The sequence below is a fragment of the Cyprinodon tularosa genome, unplaced genomic scaffold (assembly GCF_016077235.1).
Source record: "Cyprinodon tularosa strain WSP-4 unplaced genomic scaffold, ASM1607723v1 ctg833, whole genome shotgun sequence".
Classification (NCBI taxonomy): domain Eukaryota; kingdom Metazoa; phylum Chordata; class Actinopteri; order Cyprinodontiformes; family Cyprinodontidae; genus Cyprinodon; species Cyprinodon tularosa.
The window spans coordinates 242,565-267,519 of NW_024039600.1; the positions used below are offsets into that span (position 1 = coordinate 242,565).

General features: G+C 39.3%; 1 protein-coding gene across 5 annotated transcripts in view; it reads right to left on the reverse strand.

The window, feature by feature from the left end:
* Positions 1-19,928, reverse strand: part of LOC119774829 (protein bicaudal D homolog 2-like) — a 42,504-nt gene extending 22,576 nt beyond the window's left edge. For all 5 annotated transcript variants that reach the window (XR_005279586.1, XM_038272526.1, XM_038272525.1 and 2 more), the window contains exons 1-2: positions 19,435-19,928; positions 1,860-2,072 (exon numbers count right to left, since the gene is read on the reverse strand). Coding sequence is in view for 4 of the 5 variants with exons in the window: in XM_038272526.1 (XP_038128454.1) it covers positions 1,860-2,072; positions 19,435-19,674 (453 nt within the window). In the remaining variant the exon portion in view is untranslated. The remainder of the gene's footprint in view (positions 1-1,859; positions 2,073-19,434) is intronic.
* Positions 19,929-24,955: the final 5,027 nt, after the last annotated feature.

Consider the following 24,955-nt stretch of genomic DNA (forward strand, 5'->3'; position numbering starts at 1 on the left):
CCCTTTATTCGATTAAACTTGTCATTCGGTATACCTCCCAAAATCTCTTCCTTTTTGACAGTCCTGATGATGGCCAAACCTTGTTTTGACTTGAAGGAACATGGACCTCATCATCAAAGAGAAAACCAAATCTTCCCTTAAAGCTTGCCTCTCTGTTCTTCTCGTTTCATCCTTTCATCTCCTCCTGTCTCAGTGATCTAAAGCCAGCTTCTACAAACTTGTCAATGTAATTTCAGAGTCTGCTTCTCCTTTGCTAATATAATGTCATCATAACGTGCTCCACACAACTCCTGGCAAAGGCACTCAGCCCACGCTCTGAGCTGTGCTGCTGTCTGCTCGAATGAGGTCAATTAGCTGTGAGTGTATGTAAATAGCAGCAGAGAGGAGGTCAGCCATAATGGCTGACCATATGGGGCAACCATAATGGCTTTCTGCATGATATTAGGATAAAGTTAGAGGAATGTGTGTTGAGGTTTACAGAGCTGGTTTTATTGAGCCTCAGATAAACACTGATGAGTTTGTTTTTTCTAAGGCAGATAAATTTAAATACCATCTCAGGTGTAACAGCAGAGGAGCACAATTTTCATGGTATGATTCCAACAACATACTTAATTTGGGATCGTGCCATCTTTGTAGTAACACAGACACATTTCCCATGGCTCAATTATTTTTTGTTATTACAGACACACCTTAACGGGCAAAAAAGGGTGCGGTCAACCAACTCAAATTCAAACCTGCCATGTTCCCACAATCATTTTAGTGTAATTAGTGTCATCAAAACATCTTAAAGTCAGATCAAAGTGTATCTTAGCCATCATGTGCTAAAACAATTAACCCTGGACAGTTAGTACATTTATAAATACAGACGCTCCAAGTACGCTCTCTATCATCATTCAACTGGAACATTTCAAACCAATACATTTTGTCTCTGCTTCCCATTAAACAGCATTAACAAACAACTTCTTTTTGACATATAACCATAAATAGACTTACATCAACATCCTCTATAATTGGATCCCAATGAGAGGATGTGAACAAAAACACAGAAGTAAACTGTTGCTATGGAGACTCTGACTCCAGAGATGTCCCTCCTTACTGTAGCTCTCCAACAGTGGATGTTATAGACTTTATTTTATATCTCTTACCATTGTCTGCATGTGCTGTGTGGCAAGACAGATGCCTTTTCAGTCGCTAGTTTTTTTGCATTTTTTACTCCTCCTCTGACTGCAAAATTCTCTAAAGCTTGTATTGTTAAACAATATTAAAGATGAACACACATCTACCTTAACCCCTAACTCAAATAGCATGATTACCTTTCATATTTCAAAGAGTGGCTAAAAGAAATAAGCCTTGATGTCTCATCATAAGTCATAGCTACACCCCTTGGGAACAGGAAGGCATACATCCCTGTCTTAAGGCCCCTTGATTCTTTGATCAAAGTGGAAAAAGGTTAAATATTAATAAAAAGGCTTTGGTTAGTTATATTTTAAAGGACAGGTTATTAGAGCCAATAGGAGGTCCAGCTTTGATTCTGATGAAAATGATTTCATAGTGGGAATCCGTCTGCCTGAAAAATGTACTCATGAGAATTATTATTTTTTTTTAATTTTCTTGTGAGAGACTAAAATTTTGATTTAAATTCTTTTCATTTTAATCTAAGGCCTTGAACATACCGGTATATTTACCAGAAGGGTACTTGAATTTCCAACCATTAACAAAGGTGAAAACGAACTACAGGACAAAACTCAGGATGAGCTCCTATGCCATAATCTATTATTTCAACTATAAATTATGTTTTATCCTTAAAAGCAAAGACTAGATAATGTGTCTGGTACAGACTTTGTATCGCTCCTCTTTACCTCTTTCATTTCCTGGGAGATGGCAACAAGGCGTTCGTTCTCAGACTGGGTATTGGTCAGGATGTTGCGCGTCTGCCGCAGCTCATTCTGCAGCTCAAGAACTCTCTGCTCGTAATAGGCCTCCTTAAAAGCTGACTCCTGGATCAGAGACTCCTCCCGGCTTTCCCCATCTGCTGCCACCTTCCTGTGGTTGGTATAAGCTTGTCCAAATGCCTAAAAGAACAGAAAAGAAGAAAAACAGGGTAGCTGTTTAGAAACTTTAGAGAGACCTCAAGTTATTTGCACAAATGACAATATGAGGCTCAGAAGCTAATGGAAGAAACATTTTCTTCTGATTCAGCCTCCTTAGCTTGACACTGATCCTGTCTTTAGTAGTTCACTTGAGGACTTTAGAGCCATATCTATCAAAACACCCTGTGGAGATTATCGGTTAGGGTCCATCTGCGCTGCATCAGAGTGTCTTACCCACCAAATCCCCTCCCAGACCTTCCCTTTGCTGCAGGATGCAGCCCTCTCCTGCAGGTGCTCTGCAGGGACTCCACAGATGGAAAAAGCAAACAGACAATGTAGAGCAAATGGACTAGTGTCTAAGTAACCAAGAGGGCTGTTTTCTAACGCTCTAATACAGTAGCTTAGATCAAATGTCAAAAGGCAAAGGACCGTCATGTAATTTCAGATTGACGCATGAAAGAACCTCTTTTATATTATTAATATATTCTTAATGTGTTATCAGCCTGCAGGGCAGAAGCAGACCAGAAAAAGAGGCAGACCTTCATTACAGTAGAAACTAGGTTGGGTCACACACTCCTTTCACCAACTAATCACCTATCTGATACCTGATTTTATCTGTTTTTGGCTAAAAACATTTTTTCAATTTCCCTTTTAGCAGGTGTGTATGCAGTTACATGTAATGTGACCTTATTTGCTTGCTGTGACCAGCTACCCCAAATCACTGCATGCGACAGACTGCTTCTAAGCATTAATCCCAGTGATTCCTTCTCCAGGAGCATTTCTAGATTTATTTGTCCAACTGACCTACTTGCAGAAACATTTCCGCATTGGTAAAAGCAGTTCAACGCAGAACAGCAGATCAGAAAATAAAGTCCTGTGTAACATGATGAACCGATGGCTCACATTTCTACAGAAATTGAACATGGCAGAGCAGATTAAATCAAGCCAGGAATATTTTATCTCTGTTAAGCTTGGCACCATCTACAAGCAAATCCTTATCCACATAGCATCTAGAAGTTAACCATGACTTCAAAATACATTGTTGCAACTTGCTCAAAGAGGTAAATAAATTTTTTTATTATTATTATTTGTCTAGATTGTAATACCAATCTAATAATCTAAAAATTGTCCATTGTCGGTCAGGAGAAAACACCTCCACATAGACATTTCACATACCATATGGAGGAGGTTTATCACAGGTAATAGAACCATTTTATTTGAGTATTCAGTAAAGATTCAGAATAGATCCTCAGACAATTAGTACTTTTAACTGTGGATTAGAGCGTCTCCTAAATGTCTTTCCCCACTGTGCCAGGCGCCAGCGAAATCCAATCATTAATCAGCGGGAGGCTGTTTTTGATTAAAAAGTTATTAAGGAAACAGGATTGAACCAATCAAAATCAGGGGAATCCCATCATTTCAATCATGGGAGGGGGGGATCTTAGGGGACAATCCGTTCAATCTAAAGAGGGCTATCACTCAAACAAATGCAGCCCCCTGCCCAAACCCTACTGACCCACTGACTTTAATCTCAATTCCCAACATGATGAGTTTAGGTATAGTTTGAGGGCAGGTATACTGATGCATGTAGACAAGCCTACAATGAGCAGCCTGCTGAGTTTACAAAATTTCACCAGATGAATATTGTGTTTGTGTACATTAGTTGTCTGCTCACTGAAGTGTGATTTAAAACAAATCCATGAAAGGTTAAACATCGCCAAGGCCCTTTTTAGTTAGAGTAGAGTTCAAAGGCCAAAGTACAGTGTCAGTACAATCTTAAACCTTATATGACTGACGAGAAGAGCCACAAAACGAGTGAACTCTGATCCTGCTTTAATTTCCTCCACCTTCTCGAACTGGGATATTATGACTTCCTCAAACAATTTCCAACATCAGAAATAAGGATCTGTGCGTCTGGGTTAACCAGAAAAGACTCCTATTTGGGTGAACTGATAGAGACTATAAGGAGGAAGAAGCGTGTTGCTCTTTCTGTGTTTTTAGTTTCGATAAAGCCTGCTTTTGGCTTTGGTTTGTTTTATAGTGTTCGACTTAAAAACAAACAAAACAGAAAAACACAGCAACTTAACAAGTATTGTTATGACCATATTAGATCTAACAAAGGCATGTGCCTAAACACAGCAGGACTCGTGATACTGTTCATCTAATCGGAGAAGGGCCATGGTGTTCAAAAGATAGATCTAATGATTAAAGGGTGATACAAAGCAGGACACTGAGGTTTTGTTCAAGAAGATCTGCTCTGTGTTTATGCCCAACACCTTACATGGAAAAGGAACGTACTGCAGGATAAACACAGACCCCACTGTTTGCTGCTTGTTTTTCCAACACAGAGGCCTTCTGCTTATGATTCACTCGACCTGTGAGGCAAGTACACAGCAGGGGAGAGAGATGGGGGTCTTGCAGGTGAAAGTGAGATCAATAAATCTGTACTTAGCGGCATGCAGGATCTATTTTCGGGCTCAGGTGTTCCTGGATAATATTAAGGTTTTTTTAGCAGTAAGGGAAATTGTAAGGTTATAAAACACTGCAGACTCTGGATTTGGTGAACAAGCGAGAATAGACTTGAAAGCACCTAAGATCCAGTAATGATACATATAATCCAATGTGGTGTGAAATCTGTAAGCAGTCAGAAATGTGAAGAGCTTCAAAAACTGAGAAACGAATCCAAGCAGACCTATGCAAACACTTGGATTACCAAAGATGACTAAAATGTTTGGTCTCAAAACTCTAATGCCACAAATGAATGTTTGTTAGCGTCTTTAGACCAGTGTGTGGGCTGACTCTGCACCTCGATTATGAGTTTCCTCAGCAGAACTCTGAGGCTCTGAGAGCCTGCACTGAATGCTAAATACACTAATGTTTTGTGGTGTCGCCTGGTTCTGTTACTCATACACAGATGGCTGGAGAGCGGAGGTCAATTTGGGATGCCATAGCAGTGATTCAGCTACCCCAATGGCTGATAGCTGGTTGGGTTCCTATTGTAAACAACTGCAGAGGAAGAGAGGAGGAACAAGAGGCAAAAAAGGCAAATGCACAAACGGAAAGGAAGCTCCTGCCTCGTGAATCTCAGCTCACGTGGAGTCACACTTTATGATGATAAATACTCAATGCCTTGTTCTTCTCTTGGCTCTAAATTCACAGGCCACTGCAAATCCAGAAAGTTTAACACAAACTGCTCCGAGGTCTGTGTTAGTTCTATATTTAGCTGGCCATGTCTCTAGAGGTAGAGACTTTGTCATTTATATGTCTGGAGTTCAAAAGTTCTTGTTTGAGACACATCAAAATGTAAGTTTGATTTCTGATCTGCGGTTTATGGAGAAAGTTTATACGCGTGATTCAGATTTAAGCAAATTGAAAATATTTTTAAGGCCTTCTTTCCCTTAGCAGTTCTTTAAACATGAGAAAAATGTAAATATAATTTACGTTTGCCATGAGTGCAGCTTGCATTACTAAAGAGGCAGGGTCAATGTTTATATTTTCAACAATGTGGAACCCTATATAAATTTTTTTTTCAAAAAGATAAAACACAGAAACTTTGTGGCACTCTATTCAAACCTTCCTGTTACCTGCTGAAATACCTGCTCTCACTCACCATCTTGGAGCCCAAGTAAAAAGCAGATATGTATAGACATCTAAGAAAACATAATATATATATTTTTAACTGGAAGGCAGGATCTCTATAATTCCTATAATTTATTGTTAAAATAACACAATACTGAACATCTATAACTTTTTAGATTTATGTACTTAAAGGGCGCAGTAGAACTACCTGAGTTGTAAGTAATGCTCAAGTATATTAAAATACATACACTATAACCAACAAAATTAGGAAACATTATGCAATTAAAAGATGTATAAAACAGTATTTGCAGCCATTACTGCAACTGGTTGGTGTTATTGTAAGTTGGGTCAGTGTCTGGAAATAGGATTGGATTCTGGACCTTTTTAACTAACGAGTCACCAGTCAGAATCCATCAAGATCATTTTCAGCCACCAGTGGACTTATCTGTACTTTTCCACTCTGTTTATTAATGTATTAATGAATATAAAATATGCAAACCTCCTCTATCAGCTGCCAGTTCTCAGCTTTTACATCACTGCTATTCATTTATTTTACACTCATGGTATATGTGCTATAATAAAAAGCATAGTAGCTAATCATGTATTTCTTTTTAAATTTGAGGATATAGAGAAAAAAACAACACAGATTTAATTTTATCTCTGACAGAAATGCGTAAAGGTTATTTCAACGTTCCACAGCCAGCACAAGCGATCAGAAATCCCAGAAAAACTGTCACCGATCAGACATATCGTATTTTTGACCCTTTTTTTTTTCACTGTGGGGTGAGAGAATGCTAACCAGGGAGGCAGAGATGGTTCCTGGCACACAGCCACTGGTACTCTGCAAAGTGCAGAGCCATTGGGCTATTATTCGCACAGGCCTGGGCAATTTCACAGACTTATCGCATATACACTCACATCCTATTTACAATTCAAGCAGTGCATGCTTGATTCTCCATCACCTGCTGTTTTCATGCTAATGCTTTTACTCAAACCCATCTGTGGAGAATGAGAAGGGGATGAGAGCCCACCACGGCCTCCACCAGCACTGCAAGCACTTCATGCTTTAAATAGAAATAGAATGGGGGTGTGTATGCCGGTGGCAACGATTGCTTAAAAACACAGACAACAAGATGGCAGAGGTCAGAAGAAAAGGTTGAAAAAAATGATTTTGCCAAAAGCAGACAGCAATCTTGAACAACAAGCTTGAAAAACAACCAGGAAGCTGTGGGGGCTGTGCAGAGCTATGGGTAGAAAAAAAGAGAGAAATCTTATGGGAAAGTAGACATACAGTAAAATAAATGCATACCTGCATTAGTGCATTCCCTGTCCTACATGCCGTGCACTAATAACACTCATGAGGCTCATTAGAAAGCCCAAATAAAAGGCAGATCCCCAACCAGAGAAATATAAAAATCAGATAATTGGGCTGCAGGAGCTCAGTGATGCACAGCTGCTACAAAAATTCCCCCTGCTTATAGAAGCCTATAATATTTCAGCACTAATATTTCCAGCAGGAAAGGGAACATCTGATGTTTTATTCAAACCCCAGCAAGGTTGACATTCAGAAGGCAGGATTAGAGATACTGAGTGAAGTGATCCTTTGGTAAGACCAGACATCATGTTCAGCCACAATGCTTTGCTTTTTAATGAAGGCTGGATTGCTGGGAAAATAAATCTTCAAAGATGAACTACCTGCAAGTCCAAGGAAATACTGTCAGTAAAGTGCTGTTCCTCTGTTATTACAGAGTAAAAATAGTCATTAAGGCCACAGCAGTAAGCTAAGGAATCTGTGTCATTTACTCAGCCTTCTAGCTGGTTATTTGTGACTAAAAATCACTTTGTTGGTGAGCTTATATTATGTGTATGTGGACACACAAGAAGCAAAGAGTTTGGTTGACTTGGAAACAAGGAATTTTCTACGTTTCTCTGCTACAACAAAACTGTAAACTGTTTTCTTTAATTACTTAACAATAACAATCATTTAATAATAAAAAGGAAGCATCTGTTTATTTCTGAATCTATTGTTCAGCTTCAACTGTATGAAGGGGGGAAAAAAAGCCTGCAGGGTCTCAGGAGGGCAGCAAGAATTCAATAGGCTTCCCATTTCACCCGTACGTCGGCGTCAGTGCTGCACTCTGGTTTCTTTATCTCAGGATGCTCTAACAGTACCAGCTTGGAGTATTCACAACCTCAGTCATTTGCAATGCAAAAGGAGCCTTATCTGAGCCTGCCTGTAATCTGCCTGCCTGCCGCTTCCCCTTTCTGCCAGGCAATCTGTCTGGATGAGATCTCCCTGGTCCACGCACCCGCACCCCAGGGGAGTGGGAGTCGTTATGGTTACAAGGCCAATTACAGTGATAGAGCGTGGGGCGGCCAGTAAAGGCGAAGGCTGTGCAGATGGCTGGTGGTAGCCCTCACCAATACAGCCATTTCTCTCCAATCAGAGATCTGGTTGAACAACTTATACACTGCTCTTTGATTGGTTTAATTATTTCAACCTTTTAATTAGGTAAAAAACAAAAAAATCATTAAATCAGATGGATTTTTTTTTCCAGGATAGGCCTTTAGACTTCTTCCACCAAATGTCTGCTCACTGCTCAAACCCTCACATGCTTTCCTTTTAAAAAGCCTAATACTCTGAAGGACAGAAATGATCCACAAGAACGTAGCTGAAGTCATGTGTATACATAAATATGGATGACGTCTCTGTACATCTTATAGGTTCATTTTTGCCAGACTAGGGGTTTGGTCTGAACGGAGAGAAGTGCAGACTAAATTATAAAGTCCCTTATTATTACATATAAAAAACGAAAGCTCTTCTCCCATCCTTTTAAAATTTAAGGTAATTGTGAGGAATTTTTGGATCAATTCTACTAGGGCTGGGCAGTTTCAATATAAATGCAATTTAACAAAACGCCAATTTTAAATTGCAGAGGCACAGATTTTTAATCAGACTATATTTAACAAGAGCAAGAAACTAAATTTCTTTCTTGAGCCCTTTGGGTGGTGGTTAAACGCTTGAAGTGGGTTTTTCTCTGCAAAGAAAGATAGAGAGATTTGCAGATAGCATGCAGATGCATCCATACAAGTAAAAGTAAACACTTTTTCCACACAGTGGTTGAAGTAAGGTCTTATAACAATGGACTCCGGGCAAGCACACTCTAAGGCCCCGTCCACAGGAAGTCAAAACGAACACGAAACGCTGATATTTTCCAAAACGTTTGTCGTAAAGATGGAGACATAAAATAAATGTGATCGTCCACACGAATGCATGAAAACGCTGCAAAATGTATGCCAGGCCTGTAAGTGGCGCTGTGGTGCCAAAGCAAAAATAAGCGACGAAATGTTGGGCATGCGCACTAATATTTATACATGGTTGCCCTGCGGGTCCATTTGCGTGGTTAAGTCAAATTCAGGTGCTGAACTATGTTGTCGATATTGCTCTGTTCTTCCTGGAGATATTCCAGAAGAAGAAGATTCTGTTGTAAGCCCGACAGCAGGGTGAGTAGCATTAGCAGCAACCATTCAACACAGTACAGCGCCATTGTTGTTGTGATACTGTGTCGCGCATGCATGTTTAGAGGCGACGCTATGACGCATGCGTGTAAAAAAAATGCGGTTAGAGCTTAAAGATGGAAACGCGAAAACGGCGTTTCAGAATCTGGATGAGAGGCTGGTTTGGTTAAAAATTTGTGCGTTTAGGCCAGGGTTCGGCTTCGTGTGGACGGGGCCTAAGAAAGCTGAAAGCCTATGGTTAAACATCTACAAGCTTGGGGTTAGTGCAAAAGAAAATCAAAATAAAATCGCAATTTTGGTGAAAAATAATGGCAATTTAGATTTTTGGCAAAATTGTTCAGCACTAAATTTTACTTTGATGATGTACCTTATTAGTCATGATAAAGGCATCCTTCACTTTTCCATCATCTACATCCCGATAGGTGGTGGCAGAGCCCCGTTCAAACTCAAAACAGCGAGCATACATTTTTGAATTCTCGTGTTCCTGTCATCGGTCAGGTGGCCAAATGTCTCATGTTAATCTGCGGGGAACTAGGCGGCTCAGAGACAGTTTATGCAAGAGCAAAATAAAAAGGTCAGCATAATAAAGGCACCTAACAATCTGTTTCATGCAATTAAACTAGAGATCCAGTTTTTCCCGATCCACTCCGATACCTGGACTGAGTTTATCGGCCAATACTGATCCGATTAAACAATTGAACACATTTTGCAAAGTGAAGGTTTTAGCCTTGACATAATGGTAAAAAAGATAACAAATTAACCTAAATATAAAAGTAAAAGAAAATCCACAAAAAGAAATAAAAGCTCTATGTAAAGTGCACTGGATTAGATCTCTGATATCCTATATCAGATCACAAATATTCGATCCAGCTAATTAGTTCATATTAGAGCTGATATGATCCTAGTAGCGAATTGGTGCATCTCTAAAAAAAAACAAAAAAAGTATTACAATCTGCCATTGTACCTGGTAATGCTCTCAGAATCGAGTTCTTCATGCAGCTCAGGCTGCACAAAGAACTGTATTGAATTAATTTTCCCAAAATGATTTTTGTCCACGGTTGGATCATTGGCTGAACTCGATTATCCTAAAAACACATTAGAAACTCTAACTTTACTTGGCTGCTTTTTACAGCAGTCATCATGACATATAATAATAAATATATATCAAATGAAAATATCCCACTATACCTGTCAGTAACAAAAAACAAACACATTCAATATAGTTAGTTGCAACAACTGCAACAACAGCTGCCTTTTCTCCACTAACAGAATCAAATTTCCACTGAGTTCAGGAATTAGGTTATCAGAAATTTGCATTAGAATTTTATTATTTTCAACACTCAATGCATCCTTTATCTACCTACCATCTGTGTCAGGTGTGAGATTCCATCCAACAGCATAAATATATTAGTGGTATCCAACTGTGCATTCATGGCAGGTGGATAAAGCTGCAAACAAACACTGCAATGCCAGTGCACACACTGTTACTGTGAAGCTGCTCTAGTTTGCAGCCCTTACTTTGTAGCCAATGCATGGTTAAGGGCTATTGGTCTCTTTAGCGGATTGTTGAATACTTTGTCTTTGTGAAGTAAAAGCAAAGCTAGATAGTCCCAGATTTCAACTCTTTTAGCCAGCTGACAGAGTATCCCTCATTTGTCTCCCATATATACCGTATATAAAAAACAAGCTGGTTCCCACAGGAAGCCCATGCACTCCCTCCCTCCAAACAGATTTCCTCTCTCTATCTGCTTTTCTCAAGGACCCCTGTGAGTTTGGCAAACCTCCAAATCACATTCCCACCTCCTTCACATCTCCAGCTTCAGATTCTAATGTGACATCCAGCTTCCTGCCTCCCTTCTTCCCTCCCATCTACTCCTTCTCTTCTGAAAAGCAAAGCCTTCAATTTTCAGAGTGAGGGCCCAATGAGAGTGAGGTATTGCAAACTGTAATGGGGGAACCAGACCGAGTAGCCTATTTACAAAAGGGGGCCTGGTCCAAGAGCAGAGGGGTGAGGGGGGGAGGTGGCGGAGGAGTAACGAGAGGAAGGAATGTAGAAATGCTGCTGTTCTCTGATTGCACAGTGGTGTTAAAGCAAGACGGAGCCCCAGGGCGATTGGACAGCCCTGGAAATTGGGTTTACTTATGTTTGAATAGATGATCTATTAAAAGCAGGCTGTGCTTCAGAAAAATCAGTGGCTGTTTAATTACTTGACGTGACACGGGAGACATCACTCTGCTAGTCGGAGCATAAAAGCCATGATTGAGCAAGGCTGAACGAGTCCGGGCCAAGCAGGAATGTAATCATATCATCAAAAGGGGAACATCTGTCTTCAGTTGATCTTATTATCTACTGTTTCAAATTAGAGGGCACACCAAGATATGTGGAAGCAGAAAATGCAGACTAAACTCCTGTTTAGTGGTGGGGCCATATGGGTGGAGCATGTTAAAGCCTTCAGATGTGTATATCTGACGGTGGGGTGGGGCACAGGCCATCTGTCTACAAGAGCCAACCCCAAGCTTGTTTCTTTAGGTCATGCACATGGAGCATGCACTAGCATATCTTAATGGTTCACCGTTCAATTTTAAAATAACCTTCGGCGGCTGCATTCAGCATGGGCCACAGGTTAGATCAGTTCCACAATATTATTATTCTACCTCCATTTAAATAATAAAACCATAATGAGGAGCCTTGCTTAATGAACCAGATGCGGTCACTTCCTTCGATCCACTGAAAAAAATACCCGGAAAGATAAAGGGTCATATTTCATATGCTTCCTCTCGGCTAAAAACAGGATTTTACAAGTAAACAGGATGAAGAGCTGGGGGAAGGGGAGACCAGCTTCCACTTGTTTTCAATAGCAGGAAGAAGAAAGATTTGATGGAGACCTTGAGATTGAGATAAGATTGAATCAAACAAGGCTGGAAACAATCGCTGAAGGTCCCCCACATGTTCCTCATGAGGGTACATTCTGCCAATCATGCTGCTTCGAATCTGCAGCGAAGAAGATAAAGTCTGTTGGAGACCTCAGACAAACAAAAAAAAAATCCTGTGGGCTTTATCTAGAGGAGGATGAAGGCAGGATTCCTAACAAACAGAATCACCAACCAACCCACATCTCATTATTTAAGCCTTTTATTTTAAGCAGTGACTGAAATAAGCATTTCTTTATTGTTTAGAAATGTAATCATATAATATACTTTTCAGTAAATATTATTATAAGTGAGTGTTATTTTATAGCATGAAATTTCATACCACCTATTTGGCATTAATGTAAAGGTAAAACAATAAGAGGAACAAAGAGAAGATCAGGGTTATTAGCTGGTGAAATTATAATCGGATGTACAAAAGACAGCGAGACACTGATGCTTATGGGAGACTAAGGATAAGTAAGTATTGTGTTCAGTGACACTTCCTTCTTTGTCAGATTACAGTTTAGAAGAAGGAAAACAAGAGACTGACCTTTGTCTGAGTGGACCGTGGTGTATTGTGTAAGGCATAGTCACTGCCATGACCTCATCCGCTGCTTTTAGCCTGGATTCCTGCCTTATCCGCTCCCAGTCTTCAGTAAATGGATTATAGTAACAGAATCACGACCCCGCAGGCCTTCAACAAAGCTTCTCTACAATACATGAACAATCGACTTTATAGAAATAGAATCTGACTACTTTATGTTGTTTGCATACTTTGGCATATCTGTATGGTAGCAAAAAGAGACTTCCTTGCAGTTTGATGTTAGCTTGATGAACTCTTCAAAGAAATGTCGCAAGATATTTTTGCAGAAGTAAAAGTTCTGAGCTGGAACCAGAATGAAAATAAATAAATCACAGCTTGAAGACTTCATGTGACTTGGACTTTTTTATCATGATGTAACAGAGGTTTGGACTGTGGTTTCTAACTCTGAACTCTTGTCATTATCAGTGTATGCAGCACGTAATCAGTGCAATTGTACTATTAATGGACCTTTTACACCAAGTCTTTGGAATGCGGTTAAATGTAACAGTCCAGTTTCTCAAGTAGAAAAAGAAGATTAAAAATGTCTTATGGGGATACATGGAGTAGTGAAGAGGTGCTGCTGTACAGCAACATTTAAACAGCAAAGCAGCAACAGAAACCCCATGAGACAGACTTCTTTCTTCTAACATTTTTATTTTTCTCAATCACCACCAAATCTTTTCCAAAAATCCATTCCATCTGCATGATGATGTTTGGCCCACTCTTAAAACCTCTGTGCGAAAGCAAACCTGGCAGCAGAAGGAGTGAATTTTCTCACTTTCACGCTGAACCAATGCCTGGACCAGACCAGCAGTGTGAATGGACCCTTAGATTTAGATGCTTCTAATACTACCATAATAAAACAGCTATCTCTGGCATAACTTGTTACTTTAACTACCATTTATTCTTTTGGCACATAAGAAAAATACTCAAACTTTATTTTGGCTGAGAGAAAGATCCACTGAAGAAAAGAACGGTTATTGTGTTTATTTTCCCATTGCTTTTTACCCAAGACTAATTGATCCTCTACATATATTACTCAAAGCAGATCTAAAGAGGCATTCACAAAGGTATGGAGCACACCGGCTTCCATAGACAAAGTCTTCAGCCTAAACTTGACCTTAGTTTGAACTGGATGTTCGCTGGTGGTATTCTGTTTATTAGATGAGCTTTTAAAATCATTCTGGATTATGGCTGGACCATTACACCTAAACTCAGTGGAGTAAATCTTTCATCGCTCAATGACACCATATGTCTATAAAAGTGGAATGTGAGGATAAGCCCCAAGGATGCAGAGGAAATTATTTTTTAAGATAGAGTTGTTTTTTTTTACTGAGACTGCACAGATTATTGTGGTTACCACTGCAGTAGGGTAATGAATCAGAAGTGGGAGACTGGAGCCCCTATAAGCATTATGTCAAAAAGCAACTAGCTGTATCTGGCTATAGAGGCTGCTAATAAGTGTGGTTGGGCCTGGCAGACTCCCAGATTGCAGTAAGCCCTGCACATAGCGGCTGGGATTCATCCTCTTATGTCCAGAGGGTAGGGGATTTGGGACTTTATTTAGGGCCATTTAGAAAAGATTACCCCTTAACTGCAGCCTTTCTCTCTGGAAAAATAAAATCATGCATACAAGACAAGATCAGGCAGCCAGAAACAATGGTGGAAGCATCGGTCTGGATACAGAAAGCACGACTGGGAACAGAGAAAAAGCCGATAGTCCGTCAGGAGAGAGAAGTAAAAGAGAAAACCAAAAACAGAGTTGTCGAGCATTGTTTGTTGTTACAGTTCCACAAAAGGAGAGTGACTTTATTTAAACTTCAAATATAGTCCAGATGGTTTTCTTTCCTTCTTGCATTTTCCGCTGACATCCAATCACCCTACAACCCATTCAACATCACAGACAGACCTCAGAGTCAGCTGTCTTTGTTAGGGATTCTTACCCTTTAATGGTTTCCCATTTCAAAAGGGACTGTAAAGCAGACAAACCTTTCAAATATAGCCACAATGGAACAACTCTCTCAATATTCCCTTTGTCACGTATGGTCCTCTCCTCCCATTTACCCATCTCTACATCTGTGACACTGGGGACCGGTTAGCACCAATGGGCTACAGGCAAAGAGACAAAAAGGCTGTGGGCCTGTCTTGGCTTCATGATACTTAGTGTTTGTCTGGTTGAACCCAACAATGCATCGCACAGCTGCTGCTTTACTGACTGGACAACAGAAATGGAGGGGAGGTTAGAAGAAAAGAGAGACTGACTGTTTGGGTCTCGGGTACATGACGATGTACAAGCAAAGTGAAAGCTTTTGTTTAAGTTGGACTCTGTAGGCTGAATGGAACCAGGAGGAGAGAAGAAATTAGTAAAAAAAAAAAAAAACAAGACTGAGGCACATATAATAGCCCTTTGTCTTTATGTGAAGATGAAGATTGGGACCGCAGTGTTTATCTGATGAGATTCCGAACTGACGACATCAGCTTAAGAAAAGCTTAGATCCTCAGATCAGAGGACAAAAACATCCCCACTTCATTACCCCTACACAACCTCTTAACTAGCTGTTAACATGTACCAATGCAGCATTTTGATTATTACAGTTTGCATTTTGGGGAAAGTTTGATATTTACCCTTTCTTCTTCTTAAAATACATTTAGCAGTTCTATCTAAGCCAGGCATACACTGTATGATTTTTGTTCTTTTCAGGCTGATTCTCCAGTCGTGCTAGAATTTTTTGGATGGGGCCAAGTTTCAGCCTCATCCCGCGTCGTGTAGTATACAGGGGGAAAGGAGAGGCGATCAGCATCTCACGACCACCCGATCAGGAATTATAACGTCAGGAGAAAATCAAATATTTTGCAAAATCTGTTGAAGCAGAGCTACAAGAATCTATAAGCCGATTTAAGAGGAACCTCACGCACTGCACATGTGCAAAAAAAAAAAAGGAGTTCTTCTTCCAGATTGACCATTCCAACCAGCAGCATCTCTGGTGCAGAGTCCGACTTGTGGTTTTTTAATGTGCAGAGTGAGCAGTTAGATCGCATCAGAGCGATGTAAGAACATGCATCACGAGCTGGGAACTTTTAAACCTTGCGGTTTCGTCATACAGTTTGAGCTGTAGCTGAGTACAACGATTGAAAATATCGTACAGTGTATGCCCAGTTTTAGGCATTTGGGGCATTTTAACTCTTGTTTGCTTTGATCTAAACCAGTCTTGTGTGTTTTGATGCGTTCTTCCTCAGGAACAGGAAGAGATAAATCTCTGTTCCTGCTTAAAGTCTTCTGCAGATTCTAACCATTTTTTCCCCCAAAAAACTATCTGGTATATGTTCTCTAAATCTTCCTACCAACTACAACCATGTTCTGCATCCCTGCTAACAACACAAAAAAAGTATCCCCACAGCATGATTCTGCCATCACCGTGCTTCATTGTGGGGATGGTGTGTTCAGACTGATGTGGAGTGTTAACTTTTCTATCTAAGTGTTTTGCCTGAATAATCTGTTAAATGCTCTCCTTGCCTCTCAGTTCAGTGAAACGGTGAACAGGAGAATTTCAAAGCTTGGTTCAGGGGTGCTGGCGATGCTGTGTTTATGTTTCGATTTCTGTGCATTTTATGTACAGATATAATAGAAAATAGGGCTAAATAAAATACCAATGCAAATCAAACTATTCAGATTTGACTTTAAATAAATATTGAAAACATTACATGAGTATGAAACTATTAGAAAGCAGAGAAAAGTCTTAGGTTTTTCACAGTCTATGCCTTCAAACAGAGCACAGAATCATAATGAGCATCAGGCAGCAGGGGGGGGGATCTCTCTGTCAGAATGCTGCAGTGGGTCTGCACTACAGAGCCACAGGCGGTGGCATGACATGCAGCCACACAACTGCACTGCTCTAAATAAAGTAGAAAGCAAAGGACGGACTAGTGGATTCCAAGCACGAAGCAGCATTTTACTAATGTATGCAAATAATCCAGAAGCAAATAATAGACCATGTTACAGGGAAAAACAGACAAAATCATAAAAAATATTCAGAAAAGCTTAAATTAAAGTCAACCTAATACGGTACATCTACACTAATGGTGTTACTTCAGAATGTAGCTAGAAACACAGCAGCACCTGCTGAAAAGGCATAACTGCTGCTGGAAGCAAACCATGGAGGATAGCTGTTACTAAGCAACAGCAAAGCACAGCATTCCTCCATCTTCCTGCCTCTAGAGCAGCAAGGAGGGGGGCGGGGGGGCGTGGTATGGAAGTACAAGTGGAATTTGGCCAAGAGGCTGAAAACTGGCAATTCATTCGTAGTTTGCTCACTGTCCTATTGATTTCTTGCCATTTCTCTCTACGAGAAAGCAGAGAGGTATGTTGGTATTTCTAAACAGTATGGAGAGTCCTTAATGATTTACTTTGTGAGCCAAAGTTTACAGTTTCTCCATGGGATCGGGTGTTAAGCAACTCATTGAGTATTCCTTTGAAAAGGAGGGGTTTGTTCCCAATATTGTGCGTGAGTAAAGGTCATGTGTGCACACAGCAAAGCACGACGTTTACACCTGGCTGAAGGTTTTACTATCCAGGGTGCTTTTGTCACAGCTGCAGAAAGACAGCATCACATTGGAGAATGTAAAGTGGCTGGGAGGATGAGGCTGTTTTAAGCTTTCACCAAAATCTGAAATCGGAAGATATAGTTCAACTTCCTGTTTTTATTTGGGGGGGATTTTTGCGCTTCCAGTGTGATAGCATCATTTTCTGCCCTTCATGGTTGAACTTAAGCAGGATAAGGCATCAAAGAGTTGAGCTCCTGCAAGTTAAAATCAGATCTCCACCCAGCACAACCCCACCCAAAGGCAAAAGATAGAAAATCTCTGCCAGGGCTCTTGGCAAACGACTGAATTTTATAAACCACATAAACAGACGGATGGCGGATGGATGGATACTTTAGATTGTTCATGATATTTTCATGACGCGTTTTGCAGAAAAAAGGAAATAATCTAATTAAAACAGTCATGGTTAAACTCTTCAGACTGCCTCTGAGCAGGTTCCTCTATCCAAAGCTTTTCACTGTAGCTCTTCTGTAACAGAGGGAGGCATTTATGCCAAGAAAAAACTTGGGAAAGTTGTGCTGCAGCAGCTGAAATAGTAAAAAAAAACCCACATCCTCTAGAGAGAGGGCCAGCGGAAGACTGAGAACAGCAGCTGGAAAACAGTCCTAAGAGGAGATGAGCAGATTTCTGGCAAAAAAAAAGTAAGACGGTGAAGTAAGCTTTAACTTCAGCCATCGTAAGGACACAGGGGGAATGAGCACATCAGACGAGGATATGAGCAACCATGAGTTACCCAGTGGTTTCAAATCTGGAATCTGCTTTTTTTTTTTTTGGTTTTCTTTTTTTCTTCGTGTGCTGTGAGAAGAGATCCACAGCACACTTCTTCCCATCTGAATAACAACCTAGTGACAAATCGCTGCTGGAAGAAGAAAACTAGAAGCAGCATGATTCGACAGAGGGAAATAAGTAAAGCTATTGTCCAGGAAAAAACAGACACATCCTTTATCTGACTCCTCAGGCCCTTATTAACCAGGCCGCTCAACATTCTTTCCATTCCCTAAGGGTCGTAACTCTGCTGGCGTCAGCTGTTGGCCGTTCACTTCTAAGCGGGAAGGTTCAAAATTCAAACATGCTCCCGCCTTTCTCAACGGAACCAGAATTTCTTGTTTCCAAAGCCCCAGCGAGCTCAGAAGAGTCTCTAACTGACATTTTAAGACAGATCTAACATCCACAACCTTGAAATTCAAATTAAAGTGAGTAATGCAAACCCTCAAGCAGTGGCTGCAGTGATAAATCTAGATAATAATAACAACATTTTATGACATTGAAGTAGAAATTAACATGATTTCATGGCATTTACCTAAAACAGAAAAATATAAATCATCCCAATCGCTAGTAAAACATATTTCTTACACTTTTAACTACTTCATATTAAAATAAACATGTTTGTTTAAACTTGGATCTTGTAATGTATGTATAAAGTACACTACTAAATCAATTAATAGGTTTCAGTTGCCTATTATGCAGCAGAGAGCAAGAAAATATTTCAGAGCAACCAAATTTGATAGCTGCCTAAAAATGCATGGCTCTTCTTTAAGCCATCTGACTGGAAGTGTGCAGCAACATATACAGTCCCTGTTCAATGCAGTGATTAATAATAATAATAAAGAATTCAGGTTTTCCAGGGAATTATTCAGCATAAAAGGAGGAGAAAATGAGCTGCAGGTTCTTTTATGGAGACAGAGCTCTACATTCAGCAGAAAACATAAAAAACAAAATGTTTTTAATGCATTAAATCAAACACCACATCCAACTGATTGGTGCATATACTCCTCTGAAGCTGTTAAACATCTTTATACCAATAACCTGTCCACGCCTTGCACAGAACTCTGCCCATTTTATTGATTCCACCTCAACACTTGGCAAATCTTCTCATGATGATTAAAGAGCAGACTGTAGGAACATAGAAGGCTTATCTGCAAGCCAGAACTGAAATCAAGGAGCTGCATCAATAAATAAAGGTGGCAGTGCAGTGGGGACTCCCTGAACATGGAGGGGGAGGGTGGAAGCATCCCTGCCTCCTCATGCAGTCTTGACCTTGCAGAATGATTTTCATGTAAATCTAAAAATGAACTGTATCCCTCTATCACACACCTATATATATGTAATGAAGCTGCCATAATATATTAAGAGGGGATCAGGGCTATTTTCTACCTCTTTCAGTAGGTCCATCTCCTGTCTGACAGCCTCATACTCCATCTCCAGGTCGTCGTACTGCTGCTTGAGCTGCTGCTTCTCCTCCAGCACCGCCAGCCCGTACTCCGCCGCCTGGATCTTCTCGCTGGTGGTCTCGCTCAGCTCCCGGGAAAGACGCTCGACCTCGGCCCGCAGCCACTCCGGCCCGGCCTCCAGCAGCGTGGCTGCGGGGTATCCCTGCTCCTCTGCGGACATCATATCTACAGCTGAGCTGCGAACAGAAGACGTAGGGCCGGTGTAACCTTGAAGAAAGAAGCAGCGCCGGCTCAAATTCGTCTGTTTTTAGATTGCATGGTTATGGTTTGGCTTCTTTGGTCTTGTAGTTTCTTTGTTTTGTTTTCTTATGCCTTTTTTTCTTCTGTTATCTCTTATAGACGCTCCATCATCGTTGCTCCGAGGCTGCTTTCGCCTCTCCACCGGCTTGTCAGAGTGATTGAGCCGGGGACTGAGTCAGAGGATCAACTTCCAGCACGGAGCCGGAAGAATACTAAAGTGTTTCCTTTTTCAAAATAAGAGCATGTTTGGCAAAGAGACTGAATTTTAGTAAATAGATATGAAAGAAATGAGACAAAAATAACCATCTAAAATGTGATTGGCAATTGGTTAAAACCTTTACAAACAGAAATCTTATCTATAAAGTGGTTTAGAATTACCTTAAATACATGAACATAGACCAGGGGTAACCAATTAAAAATCAGCGAGGTCCGAATAAAGAAAATCCTCAACCAGTAAAGGTCCGGAGACATTTTTAATTACAATCTTTAACTTTAAACTGAATTTAACACTGGAATACAATGAGCGTTTTTATGCATCCATGTTATACATTGAATTGTTAAATAAAAAAATAAATAAATAGTATAATAGTAATAATAAATAAATTGTTTCCATTTTAAAATCTAAAGTGTAGAGAACAGCAATTGTTGAGTTTGGAATACAGACAATTTCCTGATTCACATATTTTATATAAAATAACTGACCGTTTTTTTATTTGTTTTTTCTTTCATTTTTCATGGCTTGGACAACATGAAAAACAATTTTAAATGTTTTAAATCAGGTTGGGTCTGGATTAGCTAATCCGTGACCTCTGACAGAGACCGTCTCCTTCAGCTTCAAGTCCTGCAAATGAATCCACTCAGACAGCAGAATAGACAGATCAGTGCAAATTTTAGCTACATTTAATATTATGAATTCATATCCTCAAATGGTGCAAAAGTGGTGGCAAGAAAACACCTCCTGGCCTCAAAATACATATTCTAAAATAAGAGCACAACTTCAGTTTTAGCTTCTTTTTCTTTTCTTTTTTTTTTCAAAACTCATAGAACTGTCAATATTAAAACCTAAATCCAGAGCTGGGCAGAGTACCACAAATTTTACTTATGTGAAATGAGCACTACTTAATCATATTTTTACTCAAGTAAAAGTAGCCTTTGAAGAAGTTACTCAAGTAAGAGTAACCAAAAAGTAAATAGGCCACTAGTAACTGACTACTATTTACTACCAATTATCAATACAACTGATTTCAAATATTTTAGTTATAAAAATTTCTAAATCAATTATAGTAACCCCTCGCGACCCCAACTGGGATTAAGCGTGAGGGAAAATGGATAGATGGATAGTTACAGTATGTAGAATAAGTAAAACTACAGTACAGTTATTATTGTATTATCACTCAACCTCCAAATAACAGAGTAGACTCTGCTGATGGAAAATAACATTTAACCAATAAGCCTGGAGTACACAACAGAAGAAAGTGTGTCTCTCAAGGTTGTAACTTTGTAATGAAAGTTGGTGGCGGTTGATGGACCTACAGTTACTCCACACAAAGCTTTCAATAGGGTTTGTATTTTCCAAAAATGAGCTCAAACATATATTCATTGAATGCTTTCCTATTGTTAAGAAAACAAAATGACCAAAATATACTGAAATACACTATTTATAGGTGGTTAGACATTGTAGACATGTATATATATAAAAAGGAATGAATAAAAGTCGATTCCGATGCCAACAGTAACACATCAGGCCTCCCTAGTATGCAAACAATTTCAGTTTCATTCATCCATCAATCCATCCAGAAAAATGTGGATGGATGGATGGGTGTTTTCCCTTTCAGCTACATCAGTGATTATCTTCTTTCAAAATCAGCAAAATCAAATTTATAAAATTTTGTCCCACATATTGCTAATAGCCAAAGTCTATGTATTGACATTTTAAAACTTTTTTAAACATCTTTGCTTTATTTTGAAATCGACGATTCTCTCTTTCCGACATTTCCGTTAGCTTGTTGACAACTTACCAAAATGAGACGTCACCCACGCAATCAGCTGGAAAAGATTGCCCACCCTCCCCACACCTCTTTGCAAGGCTTCTCGTGAATTGTAGTTCTTATGCCTGTTAAAGTGATTCGCATGTCACCCGTATGGACTCACTTCCCACAAGGCAGTTAGGACTTGCTTATGTGGAGCGCGGAAATCTTCATTCTGAAACGCCTTTTGTCGCAGAAGGACCAGCAGACCCCTTCTGCAGCAGTAAAGAAATGGACGTTTGCTGCCCTCTGCTGGAGAGTATTTTAGTACTTCAAAGTAAATCTAATGGAGACCATCAATAGGGACCATTGAATAAAAATGTCAAATTAATCGTTGCGTATGTTGTCATTTTAATACAGTTTTTCAATGATTTCTTGAGATATTTTAATTGTTTAAAAAAGAGAGAGATTTATATAGTTAAGTCATTATTCTATCTTGCTGAGAATTGGTAGGAGAAACTGCTGTCCAGGTTAACTGATCATATAGTTTAAAAGCTATACTTTCAGTTTAAATTATTTCATCACCCTAGATACAAAATTGCCATGTGTAATGCATAAATAACTTTTTAATACACATTTTTTTATATAACAAGACTAACTAAAATAAATAAATTATCTGCTGCAACATAGGACCAAAAATCTGTTAGCTAACATATTATTCAATAAAAATAATGATTCCTAAATAAGTAATTTCCCTCTGGGATTATTAAAGTATGTCTGATTCTGATGTACCTACCAAGGCAATATGTTGTGCTGATAATGAGTAAAAGTTTTTTTCTAGTGAGAAGGCTGTTCAACCATTTACTTTAATGATTCAAGGTGTTATTGGAGAACAAAGCAGCACCATGAAGAGCAGGTAACATGTCAGACAGGCCAGGGTGAAATTTGCAGTTTAGTCTAAAGCAGGATTAACTTGTAAAACAATATCTCAAGTTTAAGACCTCTTTTGGCAACAGAACCAGAAGTCCAACCGAAACAGCACTGCCATCCATTTGCAAATGCATAGGCAAAGCAAAAAAAAAAAATAAATAATAATAATAATAATATAATTCAGAGACAAAACTAAGAATCTAATGCAATGTCAGGGAACACCTTTAAAGAAAACCGGCCCAAAAAAAAAAGTCTGATGTAGAAAGGAAGCCATGAGAATCTTTTTTCGATGAAAGTGTTCTAGTCAGAGGAAAACCTCTATGATTGAAAATTATTTTTCCACATAAATCTGTCGTTACCATCAGCTGTTAAAGACGGTGGGGACAGCATCATTATGTGGGAATGTTTTTCTCCAGCAAGGACAATTAAGCTGTTCAGAGTTAAAAAAAAAAATATATATATATAAAAGAAGAGAGCAAAGGTTTACCTTTGAGAGGGAAACGGACCATAAACACTCCAGTCAAAGTTAAGAATCTAATTAGGATTCTCGGGGATGACTTGATGTTCCTAGATGCTTCTGTCTAAGCTGGCTGAGCTTTAGCTAATTCCCAAAAAAGAAAGTAATCTGCAGAAATATCAATTACTATGAGTTCCTTTGAGGAACTATTATTTCTAGAGACATACCCTTATATTTTGAGGAAAAGAAGAAAGCATGCATATTTCTTCCCCCTCACAGTTATGCGACACTTTGTGCTGCTCAGTCAAATAAAATAGTTATAATCAAAGATTTGAGCTGTGACTGGATGCCCTCTGGACTTAGTGCAGGAGGTGGGAAACAAAAGGATCCCAACTAAATTAACATCTCTGTTGGATAATGTAGTTGTAGTTGCTGAACTGGAGAGCTCCTTCAGTTACAGACTGCTGCACCCTAAATGCACCAGGGAGCGTTATCACAGATCCTTCCTCCCAGCAGCTCTAAAACTTTATAACTATCACTGTTCCCAATAACCTCAATTAGTTGTTACATTCATGCTGATTTTGCACAGTTTCTGTCTTTGTCATTTAAATAACATACTGCTGTCATTTTGCACATCTCTGATTTTGCTGCTATTTTCAAATATGACCATAGCTATATATTGATTATTTATTATCCAGGTGCAAAGTTTTATATTGTTAAAACTCTTTACAGTACAGTATTTTATTATTTATCTTTTAACTCTTCACTATTATGTTTTTCTTATACATTTTTCTAAGGTCCACATTTATGTGGCAGTTTTTTTCTATAATCTTTTTGCTGCCTAAACACAAGAATTTCCCCATTGTGGGACAATAAAGGGATTTTCTATTCTGTTCTAATCTATTCTTAATTATTCTCATCTATTGTCATCTATTCTATTCTATTCTATTCTATTCTATTCTATTCTATTCTATTCTATTCTATTCTATTCTATGCTATTATAGAGAAATGGGTAAAAACAGCATTGTCTTGAAGAGGTACTATATATTAAATAGTACTCAATTAACTGTTTCATAGTATTTATTAGCAGGATATCTTCAAACTCACTTAATGATTGTTTTATTGTAATGTAGAAAAACTAGCTTAGATATAATGGATGTCTTATAGTTCTGATTACAACAGAGCGGCCAGCAGCGTTTTAACTCTGCATGAGGATTACTGGCCCCAAGGTTCTGAAAATGGTTGACATGTTAAACCGATCTCCCTTCTCTCACCTGAAGCCAACCTGCTTTGGTAAGGTGAAAGATTAGTTTATGAGATTTTATCTACATCACTAGAGTGACACAGTTTGTGCAATAGGTCAGCTTTAATGTGCTGATTTCAGAAATTTCTACTATCAGAATCAGAATCGGGTTTATTGCCATTGTTAGTGAAGAGGTTCACAACTGGGAAATTTCTGTGGTACAGTCGTGCAACATGAAACATATATGAAATAGTAAATAAAATTATAAAAATCTCTAAAAACACTAGGGTATAAGGCATGCAAAAAATATACTAATATATACACTTAAGATAAAAATATGGATAAATATAAAAAGTAAAATGTACAAGATAGTGCAAATAGAGCAGTGTGCAATACAGCAGTGTGAATGGCATGGGCAGGTTATGGAGTCTGACATATAGTGTTCATGAGTCTTATGGCAGAGGGGAAGAAGCTGTTTTTATGGCGGGAGGTTCTGGTCCGTATGGACCGTAGCCTCCTCCCTGAGGGGAGAGGTTCAAACAGTCTGTGTCCAGGGTGAGAAGGGTCGGCTGTGATGCGACCTGCACGTCTCCTGGTCCTGGAGACA